General features: G+C 40.9%; 1 protein-coding gene across 4 annotated transcripts in view; it reads right to left on the reverse strand.

Moving 5' to 3' along the window:
• si:dkey-233k19.3 (dynein axonemal heavy chain 11) overlaps nucleotides 1-24,187 on the reverse strand; it is a 58,964-nt gene that overhangs the window by 22,155 nt on the left and 12,622 nt on the right. For 2 of the 4 annotated variants that reach the window (XM_069536979.1, XM_069536978.1), the window contains exons 36-81: nucleotides 24,005-24,143; nucleotides 23,707-23,799; nucleotides 23,427-23,621; nucleotides 23,268-23,345; nucleotides 23,028-23,160; nucleotides 22,756-22,883; nucleotides 22,333-22,481; nucleotides 22,007-22,157; nucleotides 21,776-21,907; nucleotides 20,940-21,113; nucleotides 20,142-20,346; nucleotides 19,324-19,489; nucleotides 19,091-19,193; nucleotides 18,317-18,556; nucleotides 18,073-18,234; nucleotides 17,776-17,969; nucleotides 17,379-17,541; nucleotides 16,890-17,013; nucleotides 16,605-16,747; nucleotides 15,657-15,818; nucleotides 13,758-13,991; nucleotides 13,452-13,598; nucleotides 13,233-13,346; nucleotides 13,004-13,147; nucleotides 12,098-12,280; nucleotides 11,899-12,000; nucleotides 11,675-11,809; nucleotides 10,298-10,471; nucleotides 9,907-10,142; nucleotides 9,681-9,803; nucleotides 7,190-7,394; nucleotides 6,901-7,065; nucleotides 6,547-6,687; nucleotides 5,702-5,872; nucleotides 5,156-5,278; nucleotides 4,879-5,072; nucleotides 4,652-4,800; nucleotides 4,446-4,573; nucleotides 3,609-3,836; nucleotides 3,333-3,524; nucleotides 2,255-2,383; nucleotides 1,483-1,725; nucleotides 1,004-1,186; nucleotides 805-920; nucleotides 257-369; nucleotides 36-176 (exon numbers count right to left, since the gene is read on the reverse strand). In XM_069536979.1, coding sequence (XP_069393080.1) covers nucleotides 36-176; nucleotides 257-369; nucleotides 805-920; nucleotides 1,004-1,186; nucleotides 1,483-1,725; nucleotides 2,255-2,383; nucleotides 3,333-3,524; nucleotides 3,609-3,836; nucleotides 4,446-4,573; nucleotides 4,652-4,800; nucleotides 4,879-5,072; nucleotides 5,156-5,278; nucleotides 5,702-5,872; nucleotides 6,547-6,687; nucleotides 6,901-7,065; nucleotides 7,190-7,394; nucleotides 9,681-9,803; nucleotides 9,907-10,142; nucleotides 10,298-10,471; nucleotides 11,675-11,809; nucleotides 11,899-12,000; nucleotides 12,098-12,280; nucleotides 13,004-13,147; nucleotides 13,233-13,346; nucleotides 13,452-13,598; nucleotides 13,758-13,991; nucleotides 15,657-15,818; nucleotides 16,605-16,747; nucleotides 16,890-17,013; nucleotides 17,379-17,541; nucleotides 17,776-17,969; nucleotides 18,073-18,234; nucleotides 18,317-18,556; nucleotides 19,091-19,193; nucleotides 19,324-19,489; nucleotides 20,142-20,346; nucleotides 20,940-21,113; nucleotides 21,776-21,907; nucleotides 22,007-22,157; nucleotides 22,333-22,481; nucleotides 22,756-22,883; nucleotides 23,028-23,160; nucleotides 23,268-23,345; nucleotides 23,427-23,621; nucleotides 23,707-23,799; nucleotides 24,005-24,143 — 7,247 coding nt within the window. Of the gene's footprint in view, nucleotides 1-35; nucleotides 177-256; nucleotides 370-804; nucleotides 921-1,003; nucleotides 1,187-1,482; nucleotides 1,726-2,254; nucleotides 2,384-3,332; nucleotides 3,525-3,608; nucleotides 3,837-4,445; nucleotides 4,574-4,651; nucleotides 4,801-4,878; nucleotides 5,073-5,155; nucleotides 5,279-5,701; nucleotides 5,873-6,546; nucleotides 6,688-6,900; nucleotides 7,066-7,189; nucleotides 7,395-8,029; nucleotides 8,110-8,240; nucleotides 8,390-9,680; nucleotides 9,804-9,906; nucleotides 10,143-10,297; nucleotides 10,472-11,674; nucleotides 11,810-11,898; nucleotides 12,001-12,097; nucleotides 12,281-13,003; nucleotides 13,148-13,232; nucleotides 13,347-13,451; nucleotides 13,599-13,757; nucleotides 13,992-15,656; nucleotides 15,819-16,604; nucleotides 16,748-16,889; nucleotides 17,014-17,378; nucleotides 17,542-17,775; nucleotides 17,970-18,072; nucleotides 18,235-18,316; nucleotides 18,557-19,090; nucleotides 19,194-19,323; nucleotides 19,490-20,141; nucleotides 20,347-20,939; nucleotides 21,114-21,775; nucleotides 21,908-22,006; nucleotides 22,158-22,332; nucleotides 22,482-22,755; nucleotides 22,884-23,027; nucleotides 23,161-23,267; nucleotides 23,346-23,426; nucleotides 23,622-23,706; nucleotides 23,800-24,004; nucleotides 24,144-24,187 lie in introns of those variants that run through there. The other 2 variants (XM_069536981.1, XM_069536980.1) reach the window with 2 other exon arrangements.

Consider the following 24,187-nt stretch of genomic DNA (forward strand, 5'->3'; position numbering starts at 1 on the left):
GTAGAACGTATTGGAGGTTGTGAGGTAGTTCTAACCTTCCATGAACAGTCCGTGGATGTAGGCTCCCTCCCGCGGCGGATGTCCAAAGTCGTCTTTCGTCTTTTTTGTCACATCCACAGTCAGAGTCATCTTATCCAGAGGCCACTGATTCTTCCGTGCGATGCTCTGCAGCACAGCTAGAGACGAATCAATCAATCTGCATGTTAATATTTCTGGTGCACACATCTTCATTCACTGTCACAAAGTGGGGCCTCACCTGTGAGAAAGGACTGAGGATTGAAGAGACCTGGGAGCCAAACAACTGCCGGGAGAACAAAGTCCTGAGTCCAGCTGTCCAGCTCATGGCAGCTGATTATCAAATCACCAAACCTAATGGAAACAAACATAAATTCAATCTATTGTGCCTGAAGCTGTTACAACACAAGGGTCATGCTAACATTGTTTTAATCTAAAATATATTTTCAGATTTTACTTCACGGCTTATTGCTGAATTGCTCCTCCTCTATGTGTCTGGGCTCAGCCTCTGATCCTCAGCCAGGACTCTGCTGCCTGCTCCTGACTCCCACTTCAGGTTGAGGTCAGGGCCCCTCAGCTCCTCAACTTAGCATTTATCTTCATTGTTGGGGTTTTTATTTCTTTTTAGTCAATTCCATAAATTCTCTGGAGTTTGTATTGCTTGGTTTTATTGAGTCAATTTATCAATCTTCTGTTTCAGACTTGTAAAGCACCTTGTGACTTTGCTTTATAAATAAAGTAAATGTACCGTTATTTTAAACCACAGTTTTATGTGGACAGAGCAGTTACCATTGTGCAAGTGTTTTAGTAGAGGGATAAGCCAGTCGAGCCCAAGAGCCTGGGACAGAATCACTGAACAGGGCCGACTGCAGAGTCTCCATACTGGAAGAGATCGTGAGGTCTCCCTGTGATCAGAGAAATCCTCATTAAAGATTTCACTGTTCATAGAACAGATGCGTGTTAGCAGCAGATTTACAGCAGACTGTACCTTCAGACCAAGATCCAGCTCATTGAGGGACTTCCTCATTTCTGCGAGCAGGAGATTCATTCTTTCACACTCCTGGAGACACACTAAAACATAGGGGCTTCGCTCTGTCGCCTTTGTGAGCATCTCTCCCATATTGTACTCCTCTGGAAGCCTCTCCAGAATGTCTTCGATGACAGACTTGACCTAAAAATACAACAAACATGGTTAGGTATGTATATACATGCAGCATCTGTTGCACTTCTGTCTGTCCTGGGAGAGGGATCCCTCACATGTGGCTCTCTCTGAGCTTTCTATGTTTTTCCCCTGTTAATAGTTTTTTTTGTTAGTTCTTCCTCACTCTTGTTGAGGGTTAAGGACAGAGGATGTCACAACTTGTTAAGCCCTATGAGACAAATTGTGATTTGTGAATATGGGCTATACAAATAAAATGTGAGTGATTGCTAAAGGTCAGCGTTGCTTTTTTCTCGTAATAGTCTCACCCTCTCCTCTGAGCTCTGAGCCGCCCCCTCTCCTCTGGAGGAGTCCTGCGGCTGCAGTTCCAGCAGAGTCCTGAGGAGGTTGTCTGAGGTGACAGTCAGGCAGTCCAGCTCAGCGTTTGGATGGAGCCCGTACAGAGTGGGATTCTCAGAGGGAAGATGCTCGTCAATGTAACTGTGGTAACCACTGTAGTCCGTGAACGGAGGGGCCAAGAACCCAGGACACAGAAAGAGCTCCCCTTCGAACTGAGAAATTAAAATTTAAGAAAACAAACATTTAGCGAGAAAGCACATTTTAATATTTAAAATATTACTCATAGCCACAATTGACATGGTGAAATTTAAACTTAAACAGCCCTCGTAAATAGTTTATCCAGTGTGTTTGAATTCCATCAGCTACAGTTGAAGCTCCTACAAAGTAAAAGTACCCAATAATCCTCTATTACTGCCTGTTACAGTCGTTTGTCATGAGGGCAGAAACAAGAGCAACAGCAAAGACTTGAAGTGCAACACTGCAGTTTAGGTTTACATCTCAAGAGGGCACCATTTACCTTGACAACACCACAGAGAAACTTAAACCTGCACATTTTCTTCACCACAAAACTGAACACGATCCTACATTAAGTCTGTATCAAAAATTAATGAGTTGAATAAAATCAACATTTTTTTTAAATGTTGAAAATAATAAAGTGAAACTGGTTTGAATTAATAGTGCATTCGATTTGTTAAAACCAAAATAGATTTTTCGTGGACTACAACATGAAAACCAACTCACCATTTTGGGATGCATGAATTCTTTCAGGTAGGTTTTACACAGTCTTCTGTCCCAGTCGTCGGTGATGTGTCCTCCATACATGATCTCTCCAAACAGGAAACACAAGTCCTCCCACGGCACCTGCATGGACTGTAATAGTTTGGAGCCAAATATAAAATTAAAATTAGAATAATAATAATAATAATAATAGAGTTTAAATAATTAGGAGCATCTCTAATTTTTAAGACTAAGGACAAACCTTTGTCATATCAATTTGTTCTGCATTATTCCACTTCTTTGAAACTTCAAGCAGTAACTATATGATCTCTTACATCAAATGAGCTCTTTAAATAAAGATAACTGGGGAATGTAACAAAATTATGTTTCTTTACACAAACTGATCTGAGGTATGACAGAAGTGTCTTTTCCTCAGTGGGAGATTATGATCCGTGAGGGTGAAGGAGGAAGAAAAGAATCTGTGATTCATAACAAATTACAAAAGCTGGAGGTTCACAATCATTTGTACCTGTATTGTTTTGCAAATTGCTTCCTTCATCAGCTCTAATTGCAGTGATCACTTATGTAGCGTTGTGAACTGTCACATTGGCTGCATGTAATTACATTTAGGATAACGCTTCATTGCCCTCCTAATGAATTCTCTGTATACGCACATACAGGTTACTGTTTGGTTAACATAATGAAGGACATTCGTTTTTGGAGGGCAGAATACCTCTGAGACATAATTGGTTGTGACCAGAGTAATAGGAGTTGTAAGAGAAATGCATTAGGAGCTGTGAGGGGTGCAGCACCCTCCGAATGGATTTTTTGTCTTCATGAAATAAAGCTAAATTATAGGTTGTGTTGTAAGACAAGGGGAAAAAAAAGATAAGGAATGAACTTTTTCTTCACAAATAACAGTTGAACAAAAGATTTCAATAAATAATGAGACACTGTACTGTAATTTAGCATCTCTGCCAATAATGCTACCGCCAGCACCATTATTAAAATACATTTACAGGGGGTAAGAAAGTGGGAAAAGAAAAAAACTTAAACTTTTGTGAATGTGAATAAAATATTGAAAAATATTGGCAAAAAATACTTTGCTGTTGGCTTCTAAGTAGTTGTACAAGATGTTTGCTGAGATGGTGAGGTCTCCTGTGCTGATTGGGTAGTTATGGTTCCACCCTTGGGAACCAAATTTACGGCGCTCTGTGACACAAGCGTGAAAAAAGCAGAGGGAGAAAAACATTGAGTTGAACTCCTGTTCCCTGGAACACAGATCCAAAGTGTCCTGGAAAGAGAAAGAGAGAAACATTACACTGAATGCAATTGAATGTTACAGTTTTTAAGACATTATTTAAAATTTTCAACGCACTTGACTGAAGTTGTTTAGGGCCGCGTGCAGACTGGCGTTCATGCCGGTGGGTGGCTCATTGGTGATTTTGATGGAGTTCTCCAGTATTCCTCTAGGGATCACGTGCTTCTCAGGACTTGACGCTGGTTCCCCGGTGATGAAAACTCTGTAGTTGGGGTGACTGTCGACTGCTGCTGTCTCCAGAAGAGAATCTAGAGAGGGCAGCCAGCAAGCCACGAGGTGTACGTTCTGGAAAACAGAAATTCAAAAACGTTAAGAAAAGTAGAGGAGCACTAGATATAGATTTTTTTGGGGATCTACACCAAATTGCTCACACTTCTAAATATCAGTCCCCAAAACGTTCCTGATTTCTTTTCATCAAGATCCATGAATTATTCTCTGACAAATCCTGGATGCACCCCATGATCGGGATCCGCACCAGAAATAAATGGGTTCTTTCCTGGCGAATACCTCATTCGTGGTAGTACATCCAGTCGTTTTTGCGTAATCCTGCTAACTAACCAATAGACACTGATGAATACATAACCTCCTGGGTGGAGATCAGGGATATTATATTATACGTAAATATAGTTACTTTTGGTTTAAAGTTATATTTTTTTCCTATGAGGAAGATTCATTATGAAAATCTCCCTGTGTTCTGAGTAAGTACGAAGTGACTTGGCTGCAGACTTTAATGGAGCTAATGTACCCAATTATGAGTTTTATTGAACCAAATTGAGTTTATTTCATTTGCTCAGGGGGTGAGATAATATGATTATATGCATTAGTACCAGCTGGCTTGAAGATTAGCCCGATGTCACCTCAGTAATCTAGTCACTAAATATGAAAACTCCCTACCTGCAGAATGACCCAGTGGCCCAGTTTAGAAGCGTTCCTCAGAGCCCGCTCCGCCACCTCTTCCTGCCCCTGTCCCAGAGACACATTGTGCAAAGTGCCCTGGTCGATGGAAAACCCCAGCTTCAAACCTGCAAAGAAAGAAAATTGTGAAAATGTACCCAGCCAAGTGATCAGGATGTGTAAATATCAAGCAACAAGCATGGTACCTAGTTTCTCCACATCTTTCAGTGGATCCACTCCAGGTGAGAGGATAAAGAACACAGGGGTGGAAGGGCCACTTTCCTCAAACAACTTTTCAAATTCCACTCGGGCAGCATCCACGTATTTTGTTCCCATGTTCTCCTCCACAAAGTTCCTGTCAGTAAATGTTTTTTCTTATATCAGATAGATGAACTGTTCAACACTTACAAATGCAACGCGGTCATTTACTCACCTCAGAGTATAGGTCATCCTGTCAGGGCGAAGCGCTCTGAGGATAATGAGCTTCTGCAAGAAGCTCTTGTTCTTCCAGTCCTGGGGAAGTCTTTCCTTTTCAGGACAACTGGATTCTACAACCTTCCTCCAGCGCTTTGGTGAACTCTCCATGTCTCTGTTCAGTCCACTGAAGTTCTCCATCGTAGATATTGTCTGAACTCAAAGAACAAACACTGTAAGACCTCTCTCGACAGTGTGAAATGCTATATACGGTGATATGTTAGTCTGTACTGTACCTTGATGGCTCCCCAGCTATGTGGAGAGAGGAAGGACACGGGACTATGTTTGCTCGCTTCCACAGGAAAACGCAGAAGGAAGTCAAATTCCTCAGCATCAATCAGGTCCTGTTTGAGTAGAATCTGATAAAAAAACAGAGAGCAGTTTGTGTTGATCAATGTAGCATTGATCTCCGTTCAATCATTTCCACAACAACTGAAGATGACAAGAAAACTGACAAGGGGATCGGGTAAACTCGTACAGGCTGAAAAAGTACCTGTGAATGTGAAAAAGCCACATGAAGGACAGACGTCAGAGCACCACTTCTAAGGCGAAAAACAGTTGCCGCAATGACAGATAATTGCATTATGCCATCGGAACCAACCCCCTTGTCAGAACCAACTGTCTGAACCGCAGCCATGGATGGAATGTGTGAGAGGTAATCAATGGCAGCGTATGGCCCTCCTGACTTCTTTTAATTGAAGTTAATGTGGGGGCAGAAAAGTGCTTTGATTGATGAGGATGACAGGAGGCCCCACCTTTCAGGGCGGCCCTGAGTCCCTCACCTGGAAGGCGGTGTGTGACAAGAAGGTTAACTTGTCTCTCTCAAACAGGCCCTGGCAGGTGTACAGGAATACATAATAGGTGATGGCCTCTGTGAGGGTGTGCACTCTGGTCCTCACATCCTCGTCCCATTCTGCACGCTCCATCGCTTTGTTAAACACCGAGTTAAAGGTCTGAAACACAACAAAAGGGAGGATCAGTGCTTTCACAAGGAGTATCACGCAAACATAAAGCCGTGAACCCAAGCTCTGCACTCGGCTGAGGAGTAAACACATAACAAATACTGATGTTTTGGGGCAAAGAAACACATTTAAGCTGATTTTTTCTGATAAGTAAAATCTCAAGCCATTTTCTGACATGAAGTCTGGAAAAATGGGGTCTGGACATTTTCCGGAGTTTGCCTTTCACATATAAAGAAGGCAGCAGGAGATTCTTTGAGTGTTTATGTTTACAGCACATCAAACGTGCTGTTGGCACATATCACCAAAATCTCTTCCAAGTGGACAGCGTCTTCTGCACCCTCAACGTGTGTGGCTCCTCTTTTATATATATATATCTGTATTCTTATCTGTTTTTTCAGTTTTGTTTCCGTCGTGTTAGAAAAGTCATCAACCCTTGCTAGCTGTGAATCTTGCGGACAATATCCTGCTCTTTTCTTACATGGGCTCATCTGGATATTCAGGTTTTTACTATAGGGGACTGGCAGGAAAAACTCCAATGTAAGAAGCAGCTTTACTCATCCAAAGAAACAAGAAGAACAAACAGCACAGATTTAATAACACTGGTCAAGCATATTGAGAACTGTAGTGTTTGCTCCCTGAGAGCATTTCAAGCCCAAAGGTTTCACCTTGAGAGAATACTGGTACATGGGGTTAATCTTGCTGAGGTCACTGATGATGAAGAAGAGGAGTGACGCTCTCTCAGCTGCTGGGCGGTATAGTTCTCGAGCCTCGTTGATCTTTGTCTCGTTCTCTCTGGCCTCCACCACCTGCGTGTGCCAATTGCACAAAATGAGCTATTAGGCTCTCAGTCACGCTCCAAAACCCTCTCATTACACATATTCCTAACTACATATCATTTGTAGCTAATGCAATAAAATGAGGCGCTTGCTGTTGCATGACATTCAAAAACACTTGAGTGACAAAAAAAACTAAACTACTGTCCGACAACTGCAAGGACCCTGTTAGTGTAAAAGCGTCACCTTGTACTGAATGTGAGCGGCTGTGGTCTTGGTGTTCTCAAGTTGCTCCACGAGAGAAATATCGCCCAGGAAATTACCACAGGCCGCAGAGAGGCGACTCAACAGGTCGTCCTCCAACCTCTTCAGCTCAATCTTGAAGTGGTTCTGTTGTGTGGTCAGCTCCATCTTGGGTAACATACACAGAATAATTGAGATTTTACTATTCTATATTACAGACTGTGATTGTGCATTTAAAATACAGAAAAATGAAAATGGTAGGAATCTTTCATGAGATGCTTAAGGGGGTCACCTTTAGGGCCTCCAGGTCGGGCCTTTCCTGGGACACTACCTGTCCCAGCAGCTGTTCCTCCAGGCCCACAGGGGTCACTGTGAAGTTAATGAGGGTGGTCTGGGCTTGGAGCTCAGGTGGAAAATGCGGATTGGCCAACTTGGTGTGCAGTATGAGCTGGAAGTTATTGTTGTATTCACACAACTTTCCCCCAATTTGAATGTACCTGGAAAACAGAAAAGTACATGTTTCTTAAATTAGCTAAATATTGACATAACCGCCATCTTGTTATATTCCTAAAGGTCACTGATGATAAATGTTATGGACAAAAAGTACATAACCACATTTTGTAGTGAGGCTGATACAGTAGAGAAAGTCTGTTATCTCTAATAAAAACAGTGACCTTTCGTTTTTTGGAACATAGAATGGACGAAGTGCCTCCACTTCCTCACACTATCTAGAAATAAAGCTAAAACATCCCAAATACAAATGCTGCCATCTTTGCCATTTTGAGCCAAAATCTGCACAGTAGAGATCAGGGGTATCGAAGTCCTGACAACCAGCATCGAATAAGTAATTACAAGCAAACTTACCAAAAACATTAATTATGGAAAATAATACAAAGAAAATCTGCAAATATGACAACAAAGTTAAATCTGATTCAGTTTCTTTTGGTTTTCCAGTTATTAATGCATTTCAACTTTCAAAGTGAGGGGTGATCAGAAATATCACCAGTAAAAGGACAGAACAGCTGATTTATCAAATCAGATAATAACGGTGTTAATGACAACCATGTCGATGATGATGATAACCATGATGCCGATAAACATTTGAACTGTGGCAGTGCGCTCCCTCTCTAACCTGAAACCTGTCCATCAGAGCTCGTTGACCTCACACTCGTGCGCCCCAACTTCCGACAGGCGACAGAACTTCACTCTTAACTGTTGACAAATAATCTTGAATAAATATGACAGATTGCCAGAGCAGGAGCCAATTTTTATCTGTTCCTGCATTTCAATTAAATTAGCACTGGCTTGACGAACTTGGTGGCTTTTCATTTTTCTCTAATTACCCCTTAGATGTCAGGCAAGGCCCCAATTTTACAGCACAGGTTCCTCATGGCCTGGGTCTGGTTCAACTCTATATCTTCACAAGCCAGAATTAATGTACTATTGATAGAACCATTACTCCACCAAATTAAAGTCCTTGCTGATGGATTGGCTTGTAGTCTTCCGTCAGCCATGAAAGGAATAATTAGTATTCATTACTTCACACTCTACAACATTCCAATTATTAATGAACTTCAGCTGTGGAGCCCTACCAGATCCATCATGGCTGCCCCAGCAGGTTGTATTAATCATCGACAGAAACAAGTGTGTGGGTCATCTACAAGGGATAAACTTATAATCAGATTTACCGTGATGAATTGTTACGTCTGGACGGACAGGACTTCAGAAGAAGCTCATGCACCAAGAGGCTCGATATGCATGTCATACAGAGATCAGGGTGAGGAAGACAGAATGTCAATATTGAGTATTAACAATTACTTTCTGTAAATTATCCGGTTTAGAATTTTTTTGTGTGTTTAGGGTTAAGTGTGAACTGAAAAAAGAATGGGGATTTGAGTGGGCAGCAGCAGTTTTGTTTAAAAATCAAGTTCTCATTATGGACGTAATGTGTGACTTACGGATAAAGATTTGAAATCAAGTAGCGTTAGTGGTGAAGCCTTATTTCTAATTAAATGACAAAAAATTCCTAAATGTGTCCCCACTACTTGACAAATGACATCAAGTTATGATTTAAGGATAATCCACAGGCAATGAGTCATGTTACCGAGTATAAAGCTGATTCAGTCATTTTATTATTCTGTTTCCAGATAAATAAATGCAGACAAACGGCAACGGATCACCTCTCAGGGTTGTGAAATTATTGAAGCTGAATTGAGTTTGCCATAATGATGGAGGACCCGTGAATTAAGTGTGTTACATGCCAGCTTTCTGTGGCAGACAGGAGTCCTTATACATAACCATGACTGTCCTCAATTCGGCTTTTTACACTGAGGCCCAGCTGTTCAATATTCATCACACCTAAAGAATATGAACACACAAATATACATCTATCACCCGTCTTGATGGGCCAATCAATATGCTGGCCACAGGGATTCAGAGCACGTGCCGCAAATTCATTTATAATCTAAAGAGTGGGCAATAATAATGCATTCAGTCATGTCTTACTGGTGTTTCAGCGCTCACTGAGATTCAACCATCTGGCAAATCTGCTCCTATTGTCTCACACCACAGACACTTTGTGATGGGCTGTGGACATATCGACTTGTGTATCAACAGGGATATAAAGACCACTGCAACATTGATTCAAATTGTTTTTGTTGAGCAACAGAAAAACAAAGTATTTACTCTTGGTAAATGAGCTGGTTTGATGCTTCTTATATGTATTTTTTGTTTTTTATCTTAGAACAATAATGTTAATGTAATGTTGCAGATCTTCTACTAACCTTCCTCTTTTGATCGTGTTTCTGCCCAGCAGCGGCTCCAGGATGGGATCTACCTTTTCTGGTAGATTCTCTATCAGAACTGTTTCACCACAAGTCAGGGCTTGTTCTATCACATCTATATATCTGCAAAGAAACAAAATAAAAATGAATTTATGGTATATTAGCACTCCCTGGCATATTAAAATAAGAGAATGGGGTTGCAAATAGACAGATAGCTGCTTCTCACCCCTTCTGTCCTAGCTGCACCACCCTCAGCTCTGACCCTAGCCGCTTTCTGATCCACTTGATGCCCTGCTGCTGTGGGTCAATGATGAGTGGCCAACGCTCACTGGTGGTCAGGATGGCAGCGTTCTCGGTGGACATCCGATCGTTTGGCAGGCCCTGGTTTTGCCAGGCAGCCACGGTGGCATCATCTGTAAGCATGAGGATGGGATCCAGGCCGTCTGTCAGGGGTGCGGAGACCTGGAACAGAAACAAGGGAGTGATGTCACTCCTGAGGCACAACTGAGACAGATGAGCTTCAGCTCACAGACTTCACAGTGGATGTTTGTAAAGAGAAACATTTGACTCTAAACCCAATTATAAGTCTAAAACTGTTTAAAAAATACTGGCATTACCTTTTGAGACTGAAGGAAAGGGATCCATGAATTGTTCAGAAGCTCCACACGATACTGCCTGGTAAAATATCCCATGTAAGACACGAATGCTGAAGTGAGCAGGACATCACCACACAGGGTTTTCTGTTGCTTTTCATACTGAACAATTGCTTGGGACCATCGCTCCCTCTCTGACTGCAACACACAAAGAACAGCCGTCAGTATCATTTAAAAAATAAAGGGTATTCATATGAAAACACTTAAAACGAAAGGAATAAAGCAGAATCTACAATGCAGGGAAATTTACAAGCTGGGCAACCTGCATACAGCTGCAATCCACTTAGAATAGCTTTGGAAGTTTGACTCACTCAGCATCAATTTAGCATTCATTTAAACCTTCAATACCAAGACTGTGACAGCCCAACAACAATAAATCACACATGGCATTTTCTTACAAGGGGCTGTGGATGTAGAATATGTCACATAATAAATTCTCAGACAGTTAAAAATCACTATAATTTTACTCTAATGTATTATGGATTGCCTGTAATATCACTCAGTCCGGGGTGAGACACTGTTAATTTCCAACAGCTGTTGAGGCTTTGAGGTAAGTTAATGATTAAATATAGACGGCCTGATTTATTAGTCTGAACACTATTGCTTCCAGGTCAATGCCATAAAGACAAAACATTTATCTTGATATGCTTAAAAGCCAAGCTGTTCCATGCAAACCACATTTATTTTGCAGAATAAGAAAGTCGAACTTGCAGAATAGCCACTGAAATGGCCATCTTTTATTTCATATTAGCATCCATAAATATAATAGATGCTGCAGCCTGGAAAAAGTCAGGCACAGAGACGCAAAAGTCTTAAATATCATTTTCAACAAATCATTAAAATGTGCAGCATTGCACATTTATATATTCCGTACATTTATATTCCATAACAATTTGTTAAAACATTTTTGGAGAATGAATTATTGTCACACCAAAGATAAACTAGAGCTTGTGCAAGGACATGTACGCACACAGACACACACTGACAGAGAGCGGTGTTAGTGTAGCGTTCTTGCCATCTCTCTTCCTTTCTCCATTTGGAAAGCGTTCAGTGAGCCAGTTGCCCAGTTCAGCCATGCGTTGTCTGTGGTCCAGCCCTCTCTACCTGTCTCACAAGTCCCCAGTATGCTGCTGGGCCAGGCTGTAAAATCTCCCATTGCCTGATCTACTCATACAACTGTCAGCTCATCCTGCCAAGACATAACAACTTCTAGTCCAGATTATTGATGCAGTTCGATTTACCAGCACCTCTCCATGCATGCCTCCGGTAAATTAACGGTTTACTTTATGCCAGGTCAGCCCCAGTGACCCCACCGAACATCCTCTATTTCTCCTTGTTTACCTCTAAGCCCTTGACTAGTCGATTGGCGAGCTCTATGGTCTGGTTGGTGCGCGCCACCTCCTCCTGACAACTGATTTTCTCAGCTGTAGCCCTTTCAAACTGTGCTGTTAGGCTCTGGACGTTGGCATCAAGATCCTGGAGGAACAAAGCAAAATGAGGCCATGGAAATGATACACCTAAAATTGAAAAAAGTGGCTAAAGTATAATAATAAGAATTCACTCACCGCCAGTTTCTTTTGAACCGACAACAGTTTGGTTGTTGCTGTTTCTAGCTCTGCATTAGCTTGTGATAATGCATGTCTCTTTGGAATGACCTCGCAATAAATCTGCAAAAAAGGAGGAAAAATGAGAAACAAGAACCAAACTTTTTGCAGAAAATGCATCCGAGAGATAGTAACAACTGGTCTGAAGATGTTGTCTGACCTCATAGTATTTGACAATGTTAATAGTCCAGGCACAGAGACCAGCTGCAGCTGTGGATTTGGTCCGAACTAGATCAGGGTTAAATTCAGGTTTTCTCAGATACTCTTGTTTCACCACAGTCAAACAGGACTCAGGGATGTGCTCCTTGTCATATGACACTAAGGCCTGTAGGAAATCATCCACCTGACAGACAAAAACACAAATGCACGGGATACATTAATATAAACACTGGAAATTTGTGCTGATATTTATTTACTTTACATGAGATACTGTCACAAAAAATCCCTTACTAAATAAGACAGGGGTTAAAATCTCAACAACTTGATATGATTTCATGCCATGTTCTACAAAAAAGACTTAAGAATCTGCAGCAATACACTCACAGATTGAGCATACTGGTAACACTATGTGAATGTATTTATATAATATATGTTATATGTATAATTATTTTGAATCCGTATGTAAACTATATGCCTATCAACGAGCCATTAAGGGCCACAGTAAAAATATGTTTTTTATCTCATGCTGCCATTTTTGTCAATAATGTATATAAGAAGCAGGTATCAGATGTACATGTATTTTTAACAAATTCAAACATTTAATATATATTTTATGCCAAAGTACACTTTTAGAAATTAAAAAAAAAATTCATACTAAATAAAGTAGTAATAAAGCTCTTTTTTTTTTTTAAATACACCATTATATGTTGAAACTTGTATTAACAGTCACTCAGAGGGTGAGAAACGGTTAACACGCTGGCTCTGCTAGTGAGTGAGCATATTCATAGAGCCATCCAGCTGTAATGTGAGCATTGCTGAGATGCTGGGCAGGGCCAGGGTCAAGGCCCACGCACAAATTAGTTTGGCATTAATCAGGCAGATGTGATTGACACGGTGACAGCTTAACCTTGCCCATGAAGGCCCGCGCCGCCTTCCAGCTCCGATCCTTAGGCACTCGACCGCGGGGGGCCAGCAGCACCATCACAGCTGCTGCCACATTGATCACTGCCCCTGAAGGGTTTGGAAAGGCCTTCAGCTCAGTGATATTCATCTAAAAAACAATAATAAACATTGCGTAATCATTAGATTAACTGAGCATTTGAAGGAATTTTGTGCAGTCTGATAAAATGACGCACCTTGTTGAGGGTGTCCAGTGCTGCTGTGGCTGCCGTCAGTGACGGCTCTGCTTTGGCGAGGTCGTTTTCACAATCTTTCTGTTTGACTGATACTTCTGCTTGGATTACAGCAACCTGTTCAAAAGCAAACATTTTGAGGTAAATCATCAACATATTATGTAGTAATAGAGAACAATGCTGAAAAGAGTATGAAAGCCACCATGAGACATGATATCTCACCTTCTGTGCCTCGACATCTGCAGCCTCTCTTTTGTTTCTAACCCTCTCAGTTTGCAGTCCGATCTTTGTAATTAGAGCTTCAATATTCTGGTTCTTTAAGGTCAATTCGGCTTCTTGTGACGCCAGTTTTGCTTGAAGATCCTCAACCTAAAACAGGAACAAATCCTTATATGTACTTCAGTGGGTGATTTGCTTAATGTCAGGGAAAAACTGATTAAATAAGAGAGGAGTACTATTTCTAATTATCCTACCTTGCACCGTAAACCCTGATATTATCCCACAACAGTATACAATAAAGACATGTACCTGAGCAGCAGTGGTTTGGAGTTTTTGAAGGCCGCTGTCAAGCCGGTTCATCTTGTGCTGGAGCTGAGCACGGCTCTTCTCCAGAAGGTTTCTGTACAGGGTGATTTGCTGGAGAAAACTCTTGGGGGTGGTGTAATTGTACCTCTTCTCATTGCGCTGGTATTTTTCACTTGCCTGGTTGACACTAGTGTGAACGTAGGCCATGAAAAGACTGATGGATTCCTGGACGGCAGGCTGTAAAAATAAGCAGACAAGCGGGGGGAGAGGGGAGAAGAGGGCGAGGTGGATTGAGTAGAGTTTAACATCCCCAACCTGATGGGGACTGAAATATTATCTTCATAAATTTTGAATTCATCTACAAGTTTTGCCATCTTACTTGGCTGGCCCTGACTTACTCAATCTGAAATTTAGGTGCAGCTACCAGGAATGATTATGCTTTGAAACCTCTATGAAAATAATGTGTTTAGACCTCTGATGTGCAGCTTGTAAGACATACACAATGTTTACATTATCTCTGATGCCCTCCAACTTTCTAAACACGGTCTTCAGTTGCTGTTGCACCACAGTCCAACAAGGTATTCATCTTATGGTGCTCAATGACACACAGCCTTCATTAATCACACAGTTAGCAATCAATTAAAGCAAAAACAAATGAGCGGAGAATACGAGGATCAAGCCGAACCATAATTCACAAAAAGCCATTGTTAATGATCAGGGAGCCAGTAGGAAAAAAAATCATTATTAATTAAGATCTGACATAATGGTTTTTGACAAAGCATGCAGTATTCAGTTGAGATGCGAAAGAAGTTGCTCATTGATTGGCCTCGTGTAACAACTATTAGTGGGTTGTGCGTTTCTAACTTTAAATAAATGATCATTTCATTTCTTGTATTCCTGCCTCTTTAAGAAGATGAACAATCATTAATGATTTTAGATATAAGGTCTTACATATTAATGTGTTTCAACCTTTCAAAATAGTTTGCTAATGATGCACGCTTCATTTAAACTCACACACATTCTTTTATTTTCCACAAAAGTGTATTAATTATAAATGTTTGTATAATTCTATTACTCAGTTTTACTATTAACCCTATGTACTAGTACGACTCTACTTCTTATTCTCTATGACATTCACGCAGAAGTTACCTGTACAACTATTATTAATCAATCAGATTTTATTTGTATAGCACTTTCCATATAAACAATGTATATGTAAGTGCTTAAGGAGATGCAAAGAAGCATGTCAAAAAGAAAGATAAATGATAAATAAACAAATGACAATAAAATAAATACTCATACCAATGCCACAGTTTTATCAGTACTATTGAGACAGGCAGACAGACAGACAGACAGACAGACACACACACACACACACACACACACACACACACACACACACACACACACACACACACACACACACAGACAGAGAGGAGAGTAACAGTCTGGCACATGTTCACATATGTGATGACACTTCCTGGTTGTGACAGCTGTGCCTCCTTAGAGGGTCGTTATGTGCTTAATCACTCTTCTCTCATTAACATAAATGATCCTGGGTGGTGATGGTTCCACTGCTATGATGGAAAACAATGATATGCCTGCACTCACTGTGAGTCTCCAGGCATGTGTTCAGCAATTTGTCAGTAGCTCAGCAGAGAACTAATGATGAGGGATCTATGGAAAAGTTAATCCAGCTGCACTGTAGTAATTAAAAGGTGTTCATTAACGTCTAACTATGTCTGGAGTATGCTGGTACATGGCAAACCGAGGGAAATGTTGTATATCACATCCACAGATGCATCTATGACAGTTAATACATGTGTGGTGGGAAACACTGAGCCAAAAATTATAATTTTATTTAGAAATGGTGACATAAAGTAGTAAATTCAGAGGCCTGACCTCAATGCCTTCGATCTCTTGGATGAACCTGTGGCTGACCGACTGCAGAGCATCAGTGGTCCAAGGGTGGAACCAGTCGATGGTGGTGCATTGGACGAGGGCCGGGAATCGACGGGCTCTAACGCGAAGGACATTGCCGACGGGAGACAAACACAATACCACCTACAAACAAAGGAGCAGGGACACAAAGAGTCACCAAGAAACACATAAATCAATGAAAAAATGTGCATCTCCATTCTTAATAAAACAAAGATCCTTGATATCACAGATTCACTGAAGAAGGGAACCCATAACTGACGGCCTACTGTGGCCCCACGTCAGACTGGCATGTGGACAAGTAGCTGCATTCCCACTTGGCCTGAGCAGACGGTGATGCTACAAGAAGCCGTAGTGCAAAGATTAGCTTGGCGGCATGTGTGTATGTTGTGTGTTTGCTTGTCAAACATATGTAATAATATTAAACAGCAGCTGTGCTTTTAATTTTCTCTCTCAAACACTTAAGTGTGTGTATCAGATTTTCTCATTAATTTCTTGCTTTGACTGTCGGCTGTGATAGCACATTCAAGTGTGATCAAAGATGTCCTCCTTAGAGTAGCAGCTGTTTTTCAGCTGCTAATTTCTAAAGTGGCAAATGTTGCAGCCATAATGAAAAAAAATCAGTTTTCTCTTTCTCTTTAAAAACAATCCTTCTACCTCTTTCTCTATTTCCACAGGCTCAAACTGAGCTACATTAGGTTCCCTTCTAAATGTGGGAATATTAAAAGAAAAAATAAGATGATGATCAAAAGCAGGTCACCTAGGAATTATCACAGAACAGTGATGACATAATTGAACAACTTATAAAGACAAATATCTAAAGACCAATAAAATATCATTATATTCAGACTGATAATGTGGGAGACACTGGTGGATTATTAAAGATATCGGAGAAAATTTGGAATGCAAGACCTTGAGCTGTAGTCGGACTCGATCAGTAAAGAACCTCCAGCAGTTCTCTCTGTTGTCCAGCACTCCAAGGGCTCGGACTTCAGCTCTCACACCCAACACAATACTTTCAATCTCCTCCTCGCTGAAGAGCTCGGGGATTTCTCCTAGAAGGAAAAATGTAGCAATAATCACAAACTGATGTTGTAGAAATCAGTAATCACTTTAATCCTGAATCAATTTACAGAGAGGTACGACCCGTGGTCTATCAGGCTACACAGCACCACTGTCATGGAGTTTGTCTCTAACCTGATGCCAGTAAGTCATTAATGATGACCAGGAACCGCTCATCAGGAATCTGTGCATCAGTCAGGAGCAAAGCCACACGCTGGTTCTTCACTCCGGTCTTCAGGAACAAACTTGCCAGATCCATCTACAGAAAATAACATGAATCTGTGCTGTTTCTACTACAGAGTTTCTAATTGTCCAATAATAATCTGTGAGAAAGCACAACTCCCATGATAACGCCTTGATAATAGGCTATTAAAAGATTGAATTGACAAACTTGATTCATCAATGAGATATTGAAATATTACTCAGTGGCTTTTAATAGTATCTGACAATTATTTCCTGCATCAGTGGAAAAGCAGAACAAAACTGAATTTCATCAATATACTGAATTCAGTCGCAAGAAAAATTGATGAAAGAGAAAATATTTATATATTTGCATAGCAAGCTATAAATTGCATTTTCATGAATGCATATTTAATTAATTCTGTTCATGGCATCAATATTTACCTTGAGGTGCTGGATGCTATAACCTTTACTGAGAGTGATTTGGAAGACGTCCACAGAGGACATGTAGGCAGCCAGACGAGTCAAGCTCTGCTTCCCACTGCCCCCGACCCCGACCAGTAAGCCGTGACCCCTTGGAGACTCCAGGATGCGACTGATGCGACAGCTGGTAACAACACAATCAATGGGATCCCACTAAATACATGTTGCTCTGCAAATATTAAAATCTACACTGAACAACTCTTAAAATAGTGCTATGATTTATCCACAACAATAATCCACATCTATTTAAATATATTTCTATGACTCATATGATATCCCCTCCTTTATTAAAGACATGTAAGTTTCTGTGATCATTTTAATGTCATTGTTACATAAAATGTGAACCATCTATACTTACACATGTTGTATTGCATCTTCGAACAGCACCAGATTCATTGCTGCATTAAGCTCATTGTAGTTCTCCAGTGCATCAGTGAGGACGGTCCTGAGCACAGACCAGTCTGTAACAGGAGCATACGAGGGTTCTTCACTCTTCTGATGAAAGTGGCAATACAGGAGAGGCTCCTTTGTCACCTTCTTGACGTCCAGTCCCTGCATAAGCATAGCAAAGCATTACAATCTTTCAGTCAGTGTTGTTATCTGAGTGTTAAGAACTGCAATGTGTGAACACTGTTCATCAAAATCTGTGTTTTACCTCAAAGTATTCATGCACAGTCTCCATCTGGAGCTTCCTGAAGAGCCGCAGGTCCCTGTCATCTACGAGTCTGTCCGAGTACACCCTGCAGGACTCGTGAAGCCACAGCAGAGCCAGGTCAGTGCTGTCCTTCACACATTCAGGTCCAGCGAAGAGAATTCCCTGAACAACACAGGTAATACAATTAATATTACATATTTCATTCAAAAGTCCAATTGCAGAACTTTCTTACTATCAAGGCTACCTGAAAGACATTGGACAAATCTCGTAGATTAAATGTGTAGTGAAATTTGATTGCTGTGGGCAGAAAGCCGTGAACCATCCTGTGATGAAGAGTTATGGCAGCTTGGACCACAGTCGGGGCGGTCTTCTGAACCAGCGGATTGAAAAGCTGCTGGTTCAGGTGGCTGCAGAGGATCTGACTGAAGATCGACATCTGAGTTTCAGCTGAAGGGAAGTTCACTGCAAACACTGAGAAATGTCTCTGTAGAGAGGACATGAACAACCACATTTCAGAAACAGTGAACAATTTTAATTATTAAAAGACACTAGTTTGAGGTTGACCACAAAAACTTTAACAACACACTACAGGCTTGTTTTTGTAAAAGTAGCATTAGTTGCTACATCATTAATGTACACCCTCATCATGCTGGCACTTGGGTATAAGTTTTAAAATCTGTTGCATGATTTATTTATACTCCAAAACACACAGGAGATTTAAGATAAGTTTTCCTTGTGACATTGTGCAGCTGAAAATTTTTCTTCTTCATGCCTTTTCTTTGATGAAAGGACGGGGGAGTTTCTGCAGAAGAAGACCGAACTGTGCTTCAGGAAAACGTTGGATAACCTGTGCGCTAATTCACACAGAAATTCATTGATATTTATCTTAAGTTAAATTACACTTCAAACTTAAAAGTTGCTGGTGTGAATCTGTCAACACATGTGATGAGTTTTGCAATGGAAAATAAATAATCATGGCACAATTTATCTTCATCACTAGATATTTTGGAAAACACACCTGTAGTCTGGGGTTGATTTTGAAGCTCCCAGCGGTTGGATTCATACAGGCAACATACTGGGTGTTGTGTATTTCTTTTAGGGTCAGTTTTTGTCTGTCATACCTACATGAAATGGAAAAAGGCTTAGTTTAATAAACTCACTATAGTTTGGTAAAATCTTTTATGCTGTGGCAGTAGATACAGAATCACAAATGAGAGCTGGTAGATTTCTATGTGTGAGGGACATTCTCACCAGTGCCCATAATCCAGATGTTGTCGTATAAGTGTATGAGGCTGCACTGTTCCATAACTGTCAACAGCTGGCATGTTCATGTCGTCTATAAAATATATCAGCCTTCTGTTGCCTACGGGGGAGTAACGTCTACCTGCTCTTTTCTCTAACGGTTGCTCCAAGATCCCTACAAGAGAAAGAAACAGTGAAACATCATGAATCAACAACCAAAGAACATAAACTAAACTACTATCCTAACACATAAACCATGAAAAAATATCTGGTTAAAAAATGCTAGAATGAACTTACCCCAGTCAATAAAAAGTTTGGAAATGCAGAAATGTCTTATTACTAAGGTAATAATTGCATTAGTGTGTAAGATTTAGGTGAAAGGGAACTATTTATTTAATGTAGAATAATCCTCATGATGTTTTTACTAGTTCGCTTCATCTAAATTGTATGAATTGTAGTTTTCTTTACCCCAGAAAAGGTCCTTTATATTTAAATATTTTACATTTACATCGAGGGGACCCTCTCTACGGAGGCCGCCATGTTTTTTACATTAGTCCAGACTGGACAAACTAAACACCTTTTGAGTTTTTATGACAATTAAAGTCTACCACAGTTTCCTTTTTATGTTTGGAAGGAGAGGGTGAGATGAGGGGTGTTCAGCTGCAACATGCAATTTCAACACTAGATATCACAAAATTCTACACACTGTACCTTTAATACTAAGTTTTCTCTCCTTCCACCTTTTTCAACCTGAAAATTACCAGCAGATGGTGCTGCAGTTTACCTGATGTTCTACCACAGAGCAAACAAAGTAATCCCCCACTCACCCTGCAGCATGAGGGAGGTTGTGTAGTAGTTGAAAGGTACATTTGTGGTCATGTAATTCTCGGGCAGACAGTCTAACTTGTTCCTGACAACTGCAGTCTTCCCCACTCCTGCATTCCCCACAAGCATCAGCGGCTGTCTCCTCTCCAGCAACAAGTTCATGAAGTAGCGGAGTCGCACAGTCTCTGCTGTGTGTACCAGAACAGCCTGCAATCATAGAAACAGCAGGAAGACACAGAGCAGAAACATACATGGTTATTATGGCTTTCTTTGAGTGTGATTTATTGACAGACATGTGTTCAGTGAATTGTATGTGATTTATAATTTCTTGTATTTCCCAAGTAGACCACAACTATTCTGTCATAATAGCATCATTTGCTCAGAACAAAACCCCACTAATTATGGCCCAGCAAGAGCCTTTGGAGCATTCACAGCTGTACGCAGGAGCATAAAGAAAGACAATAGAGCGTGGGTGATAGCGCAAGCCTTGTTGCTCATGCCTTCACCCCCACACAGTCTGGTATGGGGTGTAGTAGATGGTAATCAGACACAGTGGCAAGCCTATCATCCATTTTAGCACCCCTGCCATAACCTCATGACGTGACTTTACCCTCTCTTATTATGCTCACTGAGGCACACAGTATGACTGTATTGTTCATTTTTGCTTATTTTCTTTGCTTCTTATAGAAGATTGCTTCTTGTGGACGTGTATGTGATTATTTGTCAAACTGATTTGAAAAGTTTCAGGAGTTACATGAAGGGGATTACTCTCACGTCGATCCTAGTTTGTGTGTTCTTACCTGTAATGGCGTACAAGTTTCCATTTCAAACGGCGGTACAGTATCAGTCCAGGGTAGGAAGCGTCTGGTTAGAGGGTCAAGGTAGTAGTCAAACACCGTCCCTTGTGCCGGCAGCTTCACCGTCTTCATTTCTTTGGTCCACCACTGACTGAACTCGACCCGATAATCACAGAGCTGGACAAACCATCCAAGATATAAAATCATGCAGTAATTCATATTATTTCAATGCCGATGAACAACCCCACTATTAGTCCAAATGACTGACGGCTAAGTATATATTATTCATGGTCATTTGACATTCTTGACATGCCTCCTAACAAAAGGCACTGTGTCGCACCGCCCGCTATATTTATACCTTTGAGACAAAGCAAGGAGTATTTAGAGTTATAACTAAGTGGTGTAATGGCCAGTTACTTTTTTTATGTGGAAAGTGCACAATTTATGTTGAGGGACCATTGCTCAGGTTTGAATACCCAAAATATTAAGTTTAATACCCTCATTTACACATAAACACTTCTGTGGATTGGCCCTTTTAGTTGCTGTATAGTGAATAAGTTCATATGGCAAAGAAAATAACCACACTTATTTCGAATTCAAACAAAACTAAAAGGGCACTTACAAAGCACAGTCATCCACCAAGGCCCAACAGTCCCCTTATAATACTGCATTTAAATTCACTCAATCCGGATATTTAATCTGATCTGCACCAAATTACACACTCCTTCCAGCAGATTTTGTGGTAATTGGTCCAGTAGTTTTTATCTAATTCTGCTAACAAACAGACAGACAAATAAACAATGAAGAAAACATAACCTCCTTGAAGGAGGTACTTATACCTGATCTTGATACATGGCCCCACCAAAAGCCCAGATGCAGGCAAAGGTGAAGTAGGTCTCATAGAGCTCACGTGGAGAGTCTGATGGAATATCTCCTGGCGTTAGAAGGCAGTCAAGCAAAGCGCAGAGTGTCTAAAGAAGAAGAAATTTTTTATTTAAGAGTGATTTTCAGACTATATAAGGATAAAAAAGAGGAAATAAATCCACTGTGGATGTTTGTGTGTTGTGTACCTGCACCATCGAGTTCTCTGGGATGGGAGTGATGGTCTTAAAGGTGTTTCTCATTTTTTCTAGACAACGAGGAACATATTTTTCAAAGAGTATGGTGAGGTGAGCCCTTTCTGTCTGCCGTTCACGTTGGTCAATCCAGCTGGCAACATACCTGAGCAACAATCCAGGAATCAATTTAAAATGCTGGGTTGATCTGATCACAATCAGGCTTTTAAGTAGAAGAGATTAACACAAATATATAAACAGCATGATATAGAAGATAAGATAAAAGCAGCATTGCATTGAAACACAAATTTTTTTTTGATGATATGTGAATACAAACTCACGGATTCCAGCCCAGGTCCTGCTGGTTCACATAAAGGATTCCTGCTCTGGACACGGTGGCAGGAGTGGCTGTTCTTAGGTGACTGATCTCAAACACCAGTCTCATGGACGTGGTAAGTGGCACACGTTCATTACTGGCCAGAGTCAGGACCTGAAAAAAATTGTCATGTAACGTTATGATTTCCAAATATCACAACATTCAAATGGTGAATGCGATGGATAAGACTCTACCCAGACGATAAGGTAAATGGTAAAAGGCACAAGATTACTGTGACATGATTGATTGCTCTGTAAAAATACATCCAAGTACTCACACACCAGGAAGTGATTGTTGAAGGAGGGGTAAAGAAACATCTTTTTCCCTCTATACCACCTTAGTTGCTATGTGTTGTAGAATAGTGTATGAGTGAACAGAGGGGAGGTACCTTGTTGTCATCCATCACCGTGTTGAGTGATTCAATCCACATCGGATCAATGTCTCCATCCAACACAATCCACTTAGGCCCTCGGTGGGAGATGTTTGCCTGCTCTCGCATCAGTGATGAAAGCAAACCTTACACAGAGATTGAGGGATGTAAACAACAACGGAGATTGCAGTGTATAAGCACTTTTTACACCCAGTATGATTTAGAGCAGTTTCTTGTCTTCTAATTTTTTTTATAATTTAGTTTTTTGATTTGAAACCAGCTCTTCTTACCATCTTTCCACTCTCGAGTTGCAGGATGGATGAAGCCAAACAATTCATCTCTGTCTACTGCCTTCGGATTGAGGTCATTCCAAACAGGCCTCCTCTTCAAGTTTACATAGGTTTTATGGAGAACTCTCAATATCTGTTAAAATGTATGTACACCTGATATTAAACATCTGCTTCACAAAATGTAATTTAGCATTTACTTTGAAAACAACTGATAATTAAAAATTATGAAAACATTCCAACCTGGCTTTTCCCAGTTCCTGCATTTCCAACAACAAAGACGGAATGACGCACGGACATGAGTTCCTCCAACTGCACCACCTGATTAAAGGTAGTTGTTTATAAAAATACTCTTTCATTGGAAGTATTTCTTGCAAAGTTATACAAAGCATATTGACAAACCTTAAGGATGAATGTCTCCTCAGGCTGAAGTCGGAGCTCCAGTGTAGTCTTCCGGATTGCCTTTTCAAATTCACAGCTCCTCTCTCTCTCCACCTCTAGGCCTGGGAACAGGTCTCCCAGCAGTCCCAAGAAGATGGTCACGTCCTCCGTCACAATTTTCGGCATGTTGAAGTCCCTCAGAGCACGCATCAGCACCTGTAAAGTAAATGTCACTTTCAGTTTGTATAAAACTTATAAAACAAAGCTTCTTCCTCCTGCAGCTGTGACACAAATAAGTCACCTGATCCTCTGGTCTTGTCTTGTCTCTTCTTCTCAGTGTCCCTGCCACAAGCAGAACAGACTTGACGGCACGCAAACCCCAATCATAGTGGTCCTAATAGAGTGAGGATGGAGAGTGAAGATGTGTACTCCAGTGTTTATGCTTACCATAAATCATGTCATACAAAGCACTGAGAGTTATTGAATGGTTTCATGCATCATTGAGCTGCTGAGGTGTAGCTGGAAAGATTTATTGTTGATGATGTCTTCTAAGCCAACATTATGAAATGTAACAGTGCTACTGAGTGCTTTTCTCCTACCTGCTTGGAGAGCAGCTCTTTGCAGAGAGTATACAGGCTGATAAACTTCCTGGCTAGAAGCTTAGCACCTCGGAAGCCCTCTGCCACCAACATTATCTCACAAATAAGCTCAGTGTCAGGCACCACCATGGCACAGGGTCTAGGACACAGATGCAGACAGTTATCTTCATGTTGAAGGTACAT

Source organism: Paralichthys olivaceus, chromosome 13 (genome assembly GCF_024713975.1).
Source record: "Paralichthys olivaceus isolate ysfri-2021 chromosome 13, ASM2471397v2, whole genome shotgun sequence".
Lineage (NCBI taxonomy): Eukaryota > Metazoa > Chordata > Actinopteri > Pleuronectiformes > Paralichthyidae > Paralichthys > Paralichthys olivaceus.